Below are 8,618 nucleotides of genomic sequence, written 5' to 3' on the forward strand. Positions count from 1 at the left end.
GGCCTGTCACTAGCAGTCTGAGTCACCCTCCTCCTCAAACATTTATCTTCTTTCGCATTTCAAGTAACGCTTCTTTTCAACATAGGAATCTCATTGTTTAGAGTACAGATGATGGGCCACGGGACTTCTGATTTAATTCCCTTCAGAAGTGTTTAGGGTGGTGTGTGTCTCAAACAAGACCTCGGACAAACATCGAAATTTGTATTTACTTCCTGTCAATCTACTTTTCAAGCACTCAGATTCATCTCCCATGACATGCAGAGCCCTGGCTTTTCATTTTTTCATAAGTGTCTATGGGATTTGTGCACATGAATACAAAAGTCCATGTGTGCCCATTAGTGACGGAGACGGCTGAAAAGACAAAAATGCAAGGCAGGCCAGGTTGCCTGAAAAAAACGTGATGTTATGCAAATGTTAAGTGCTGCTGTGTAGCTGTTATTTCTGTCTGGTTGATGAAATAATATTTAAGAAGGAACTGCAAGGGATTGCGATTGATTCATGTTTCCCTCCACATGTTCATCCCTCCCCACTTTCATCTGTGTATTTGCTATTGAGGAGACAGAATCAAGGCACATTTAAGAACTGCCACAAAAGTGTGGAGACAACTGTGCTTGCGATACAACATTGCTTTCATCTACATGCCTAAGCTGGAGAATGCAAACTCCTGCACATCATGATAAACCCACAGGTACGAAGACCCAAGAGGCAGTTTCCTGCCCCAACAGGGCCAAATATCTCATCTTCAGGCAGTGTGCAGGGCAGACTGAAGGCCAGCTATCTGCTTTTTGACAGAAAAGCTAGAAAGGATCTGGATTTCAGGAAATCTCAAATTCTGCTACTATAGCTGTGGCAAAGAAAACTGCGTGAACTGGAGGCAGAGAGAGGAAGAGAAATGTCAAACTCTGTGGCAGTAACCTTTCCATGGGCAACCAAGCTTTAGAGATCTCATGGGCTGGCACTTTCAGAGAGCACTGTGCTATCTGCAACTCACCCCTGTATGAGTTTCCAGCACACAAAGCTTATGGACACTCAGTCTTCTTTCTGTGGAAGCAATTGACAGAATTCCCCTTGGCTTTCGGAGCTCAGCTGCGGCTATGAGCCCTTTGTGAACATATTGGTTATACAGACACTTAAACCAGAATCCAAGGAAAGTGTGGGGTTTAGACACTTCATCTGAATTTCTTTCTTTCCCTCTTCCCAGCACAGTTGTTGAGATGTCATGCCAAGTGTACTGATTGATACTGTATGTCTAACCCGGTCATTCAGGACAGCCAATATCCACTTCACTAGGTAAAATAAGTCCATTTCTGCCCGAGAAACCTGAAAGAGCAGCTAATTATGGACAGGGCTTGAAATGGTACTTGTGGTTCCACTGCAGGGGCATAAAATTATCATTTTTGTCTCTAAAGAGAGTTTCCTTGAGTGCAGCATAATAGCGCTTGGACATTTCTGGCATGTCAGAACATTTAGTTCCTGCAATACAGAGTCTTTCATTAATCCACACAATACCTTTGCATAAGAAGCTGCTTGTAGTAGATAAACTGGGACTTGGGCATATCTGCCCCCTGATGCTATAACCATTCTTTGCCTTTTTTTAAATGTAGATACTAAGAGCAAAACAAAAAGATGTATCCCAAAGAAATAAAAGAGGACACTGGAGACACTGCGACACGTGCAAACCATGGAAATGTGCATCAAATGTGGCAAAGGAGAAATGAGCCTCAGATGGGCAGACAAACAGTGCGTGTCAGAGGCGCACAGCAAAGAGAGGGCAGGGCTGTCGCCGCGCGGAGTTCCCATGTGTTGTGTAGCGTTTTGTGGGACTGGTTTGTGCAGCAAACCAAAATACTGTTCAAAACACCCCTTAGGGCTGGAGCATATGCACTGAGGAGCTGCTTTCCATCTCTAATTGGCAGCAGGCAGCATGATCTGAGGAAAGGAACCTTTCCCTCAAAGCCTTGTTGCTCAGAGTGTGGTGGAGGTATTAATTTCCACAGCTGAAGAACAGTCTCTTTTAACTCGGGCAGAAGATATGACCTTTGTGCTGTTCTTTTAATATGCCTGATGCAGGCTGGTATTTTTTCAGAAATTTAGTCTTGTGGTAAAATAATAACGAAAACCAACACATCCCACAGAAAGATTACAAGAGAAAAGGGGGAGGCTAAGTCATCAGGTGTTTACAATGCCTTAAAATCTTCAATGCTTTCTGAGGCTTCAAAATAAAGGTACAGAACTAAGGGAAAGCAGATGAGCTCTCAGGCTCTCTCCTTCCCTGGAAGGATGCCTTGTATCAATTGGGACCAGAGTGATGGTCACTTGGCAAAGTCACAGGCCACCCCCACCAGCCGCCTCCAGCTTTCCAGATGCTTCCCATTGTCTAAGCCATAAAAACCACCTGGAAAAAGAGGCACAGAGCTGACCCAGTGACCACACACCATCTCCCTGCACATACATCCAGTAACAAAGCCCTGGGCCATTGCTAAGTGATAGTAAATGTTGTCAGGCAGCTAATGGCTCCAATTTCAGTTCAGAGATTGCAGTCAGAAATCAAGCAATAACACAGCTTCTTCGAATGAGTGTTACTAGCAAGAGGTAAAATACAAGAAAAAGGGGAAACTCATAGAGAGAGGTGTATGTTCATGCACACATGCACACAAAATTACCATTATCTTGTGCTGTGCTGATCAATTTTTCCCTTCATTTCTCCCCTAACATTTTTTGGCCCCCAACATCCTTCAAAATCTTACTCTGTATGTAATAAATGACAATTCAACATACCTCAGGGGTCCAGGCCGATGAGCTGTCAGTAGCATCATTTACTTCAAATCCCTGGTTGGTAAATGCTGTCTCCATTTCCAAACGTCCTTCCGTGGCTCGCTGACTAATACCATCAGCAGTGCTGGACTCCATCCTGGGCCCTTTATGCTGCCCAATACCCCTACTCTCAATTGTTGCTCTTGAATCAACAGATACATGGTCATCTTCACAACAGGATAGGTTGTCTTGGTAACTCAGTTGGCTTAGTCCATCCAGATCTAACAATTTCCAGCAAGAAAATAATTTCAGAGGGATTAGAATAAATTCCTCCCCCTCTATCTCCCAAAATGTGACTTTCTCTCCTTTCTTTTTTTTTTTCCCCCCCTCATCTCCAGTGTATGCAAGAGACGGTTTCTACTTCTGAGTATTGCAGCACTGAACTTACAAAATAACAAACCCTGTACAAATCAGCATTTGATGGAATGGACTTGGCTGTTTCACACCCCGTCCTGACCTGAGAAACCAGTTGCCTTTACTTGAAGAAGTTAACCACCAAATGCAATTATCAATGGAGTGTTTGGGATATTTAAGTACCTTGGGGATGCTTTGCAGCACCAAAGCAATTGCTTCCATGAAAACACAGGTCAGAGAAATTACAGAAAAGCACAGCATAGGCCTGATGAACAGATATGAGCAATTTCCTTCTATGCAGGAGGAGAAGGAGGAGGACAGGACAGGAGTTACCATTGCCCTCAAGGGGAGGGTGCTGGTGAGAAAAAGAGTTTCATGGAGATAACAGAGTGCCACCTATCATCCATCCCTGAGAGCTTGGGTGCACATGACCAGCCCCACAAGCCAACTAGGAATCCCCAAATCCCCTGTTTGGGCTAAATTGTCCCAAGGGCAACTGAGGGGAGATGTGTTCCCTAATTTCCTGCCTGCTTTTATTAGTTTTAATTCATTTGATTCTACACACTTACTCTATGGGCTAAAGTAAGATTCATTAATGAGAATAAAATAATCTTCTTGGTTCAGACTACAGATTCCTTCCCTGCACCACTGAAGTCTCTATTTTGAACACCAGGCACTTTTCTCTACTTGAAGGCATCAGTGTGAGCTCTCTGGGTGGAGTGACATAGATAACTACATGTGCAGGGACCCAGATGAAAGTAACATCATGATTTGGCCTTGAATGTGTTCTGCAAGCACTTCAGAAGAATACCAGGGACCTTCCTTCTCCTAACGCATCTGACACCAGGCCTTGCTTTAAGAACATAAAGATTCTGCCTCCATCTCTTTCAAATCAGCAAGGAGCAGTTACAGTAAAAGAAAAGGGCTACAAAGATGATTAGGGGATTGGAACATCTCTCATATGAGGAAAGACTGAGGGACTTGGGTCTCTTTGGTCTAGAGAAAAGAGGATTGAGGGGGGATCTTATTAATGCTTACAAATACTCAAAGGGAGGGTGCCAGGGGGATGGGAACAGTCTTTTTTCAGTGGTGCCCAGTGATAGGATGAGGGGTAATGGGCACAAGCCTGAACATAGGAAGTTCCATCTTAACACGAGGAGGAACTTCTTTACTTTGAGGGTAGTGGAGCACTGGAACAGGCTGCCCAGAGAGGTTGTGGAGTCTCCCACTCTGGAGACATTCAAAACCCACCTGGACGCTGTCCTGTGCAACCTGCTGTAGGTGACCCTGCTCTGGCGGGGGGGTTGGACTAGATGATCTCCAGAGGTCCCTTCCAACCCTGACCATTCTGTGACTCTGTGATTCTGTGAAAATAAGTTGTGCTTCCAGACAGCTGATGACAGTAATGAAAACAGAATGACTTTCTTTGCAAACACAGCTATTTGAGGTTTAAAGGTTTCACAGAATGCTTGAGATTGGAAGGGACCTCTGGAGGTCATCTTGTACATCCCCCTGCCCAAGCAGAGCCACCCGCTTGTTTGTCCTCAAACCTGCAGATTTGTTCTCAAGAAGGTCATTACTATAGAACAAAAATTTCTTTCAAATTTAGTCTCCAGCTCATATCTTTATAAAACAGTATTAATTACTGTGTTTAACAGAAAACGCTATGCTTGGTTTAGATGAATCAATGTTTTCATCCCTGCCTGATAAATGAGACACAGAACCTGGTGACAACTGACACAGAGAAGGCTGAGGTACCCAACAACTTTTTTGCCCCAGTTTTCACTGTCAATTGCTTGTTCCACATCTCTCAAGTCCCTGAATCTCAAGGCAGGGACTAGAGGAATGAAGTCCCACCCACTGTAGGAGCAGATCAGGTTTGAGACCCTCTGAGGGACCTGAACATATGCAAGTCCACGGGACTTGACAGGACGCATCCCAGGGTCCTGAGGGAACTGGCTGATGTAGTTGCTAAGCCACTCTCCGTCATACTTCAAAAGTCATGGCAGTCAGGTGAAGCCCCCAGCGACTGGAAAAGGGGGAACTTCACACCTATTCTTTAAAAGGGTAAAAAGGAGAACCCTGGGGACTAAATCAGTCAGCCTCACATCTGTGCCCAGTAAGATCATGGAACAGGTCTTCCTGGAAGACACGTCAAGGCATATGGATGACAGGAAGGTGATTACACAGTCAATATGGCTTCACAAAGGGCAAACCCTGCTTGACTAATCTGGTGGCTGCCTATGATGGAGTGACTGCCTTGGCGCATAAGGGAAGAGCAAAAGATGTCATCTAACTTGACTTCTGTAAGGCCTTTGACATGGCCCCACACAATATCCTTGTCTCTAAATTACTGAGATATGGATTTGATGGATGGACTATTTGATGGACAAGGAGTTGGCTGCAAGGCCTCATACAAAGAGTTGCAGTCAATGGCTCAATGTCCAAATGGAGATCAGTAACAAGCGGTGTCCCTCAGGGGTCTGTAATGGTACCGTACAGTATCTTTATTAATGACATAGACAGCGGGATTGAGTGCACCCTCAGAAAGTCTGCAGATGACTCCAAGCTGAGTAGCACAGGGATACACTTCAGGGAAGGGATGCCATCCAGAGGGACGTGGACAGGCTGGAGAGGTGGGCCAATGTGAACCTCATGAAGTTCAACAAGGCCAAGTGCAAGGTCTTGCACCTGGGTCAGGGCAATCCCCAATATCAGTACATACTGGGGGACGAATTGTTTGAGAGCAGCCCTGAGGAGAAGGACTTAGGAGTACTGGTGGATGAAAAGCTGGACATGAGCCAGCAATGTGCGCTCACAGCCCAGAAGGCCAACCGTATCCTGGGCTGCATCAAAAGAAGTGTGGCCAGCAGGTCAAGGGTGGTGATTCTCCCCGTCTACTCCGCTCTTGTGAGACCCCACCTGGAGTACTGTGTCCAACTATGGCACCCCAGCACAAGAAAGACACGGACCTCTTACAGCAGGTCCAAAGGAGGGTCATGAAAACGGTCAGAGGGCTGGAACACTTTTTCTATGAAGAAAGGCTGAGACAGTTGGGGTTGTTCAACCTGGAGAAGAGAAGGTGTCAGGAAGACCTTATTGCTGCTTTTCAATACTTAAAGCAGGCTTACAAGAAATATATAGAGAGACTTTTTACCAGGGCCTGTAGTGACAGGTTAAGGGGTAATGGTTATAAACTGGAAGAGGGTAGATTTAGATTGGATATAAGGAAGAAATTCTTTACTATGAGGCGGTAAGACACTGGAATAGGTTGCCCCGAGAAGTTGTGGATGACTCATTATTGGAAGTGTTCAAAGTCAGGTTGCACAGGGCTTTGAGCAACCTGATCATGACAGGGGGTTTGGACTAAATGATCTTTAAATGTTCCTTCCAACCCAAGACATTTTATGATTCTCTACACATCCCTCTGTCTAGAACAAAAAGCCCAAATCTTTCTGAGTAGAAGAAATTCCATGTTTGGCCTTAGCAGCAAATATGCCTTTTCTGATTCATACCTGCTCCACAAAAAACAACCAACCAACCCTCCCCCCCCAAAAAAAAACCACACAAACCAACAAGGGGAATGAGGATTACATTCAGGAAACATTTCCTGGAGATGTGCAGAAGTACTTGCCCCTCTCCTTGGCTGCTCTTTCAATTTAACAGCTCAGAGTTTAGGAGAATAACTTTATCCCCTTTCTTCAACTACGAATGGTCTCCCATTCTCTCTCCCAGTAAAATGCTTCCAGCATGAGCACATCAACAGAGAAGTCTGAGAGCACCTCACAGCTTTGTAATTTTGGTCTTCTTCTGAGACATGGGAGTTGGTCCTTCAGGAGGAGAGAGGGATACAAATTCACGTCTCAAATTCCAGGTGAGTGCTCTTCTCACTCCCTTCTGAAATGCAAACCCCACCTCTTCTCCTCCTCATCCTCCCATCTGGCAGACTTTGTACTGAAACCAAGAGCCCTCATTGTCTTGACTCTGCCCTGAGCTGAAACTCTTGAATGAGGGTAGAAAGTAATTAGATTTTTTGCCATTACTCCCATTCTTCCCTACAAAGTCAGAAACCAAAAAGAAGTAAACATAAGAAAGCAAGCAAGAAATAAAACAACCGAAATTCCACAAATATACTGAGACTGAATGGGTACAGGAGCTCCTTAAGGCATTTAATTAGCAAGCCAATGTCTAACACGCATTTTAAACAGTGGGTCATCCATCAAAGCAAACACCACACAGCAGGCTTTCAGAATAAAATGCTACTGTAGTAAGAAATTATCCCTACACAATTGTCTTGTGGTTTTGACTCCTGCTGGGATAATATCTAGATCAATAATAGAGGAATTTTCAAAAACTACATTAAAGCCATAAAAGGCTATTCATAACAGGAGAACTCCAGAAATGTATTAATAGAGCAAGCCATCTCTCTAAGACTCAGGCAAAAAATGAATGTGTTAGGAAAGCAAATGTAGCATTCAGGGAAGGAAGGGAAAAAGTGATTCACCAAAATCATTTAGTGAAATAGTCTGGCTTTTTCTTTAAATTTAAAGTAGTTTGGTAAGAGATAATCACTTATAAATACCAGTATTAGAGGATCATTACAGGTAATAGCCAAACTATACAGACTAGAACAACTACATCTATCCAATTACATCCGTTCTAACATTATATTCACAAAAAAAAAACCAAAACAAAACAAAACAAAACCAACAGTCAAAACAAAAGTTCTCATGTAAAGGAAAAGGTCAGAGCAGTAAAATGCCTGTAATTTACCTGAGAGATCTTTAAGGAAGAAAATGGCATCTGTCTTATGAACACCTGACATGAATAAACAGCACAGCATCAGGGATATACATTGAGACAGCATTAACTAACTATTTGAACTTTAATTAATCAAGAGGCCCTACAGAGCTATAGCAGCCAATTCTAAAATTAAGGGCAGACAGCACTTTACACTAACCTCTGTTCCTGGCAAGATCATGGAGCAGATCCTCCTGGAAACTCTGCTGAGGCACATAAAAAACAAGGAGGTGATTGGTGACAGCCAGCATGGCTTTACCAAGGGCAAGTCATGCCTGACAAATTTGGTGGCCTTCTACAAAGGGGTTACAGTGGCAGTGGAAAAGGGAAGAGCAACCGATGTCATCTACCTGGAATTGTTCAAAGCGTTTGATACTGTCCTACACGATATCCTGGTCTCTAAATTGAAGAGACGTGGATTCGACAAATGGACCACTCAGTGGACAAAGAATTGGCTGGACAGTCACACTCAAGGAGCTGCGGTCAATGGCTCAATGTCCAAGTGGAGAGCAGTGACGAGTGGCGTTCCTCAGGGGTTGGTACTGGGACCTGTACTGTTCAACATCTTTGTCGGCGACATGGACAGTGGGGTTGAGTGCACCCTCAGCAAGTTTGCCGATGATACCAAGCTGTTTGGTGAGGTAGACATG

At 44.2% G+C, this 8,618-nt stretch overlaps 1 protein-coding gene across 1 annotated transcript in view; it reads right to left on the bottom strand.

The window, feature by feature from the left end:
• SYT16 (synaptotagmin XVI) overlaps window positions 1–8,618 on the bottom strand; it is a 42,023-nt gene that overhangs the window by 15,725 nt on the left and 17,680 nt on the right. The window contains exon 2 of the mRNA XM_009891203.1: window positions 2,779–3,035. Within this exon, the coding sequence (XP_009889505.1) occupies window positions 2,779–3,035 (257 nt within the window). The remainder of the gene's footprint in view (window positions 1–2,778; window positions 3,036–8,618) is intronic.

Source organism: Charadrius vociferus, unplaced genomic scaffold, assembly GCF_000708025.1.
Source record: "Charadrius vociferus isolate BGI_N301 unplaced genomic scaffold, ASM70802v2 scaffold308, whole genome shotgun sequence".
Taxonomy (NCBI): domain Eukaryota; kingdom Metazoa; phylum Chordata; class Aves; order Charadriiformes; family Charadriidae; genus Charadrius; species Charadrius vociferus.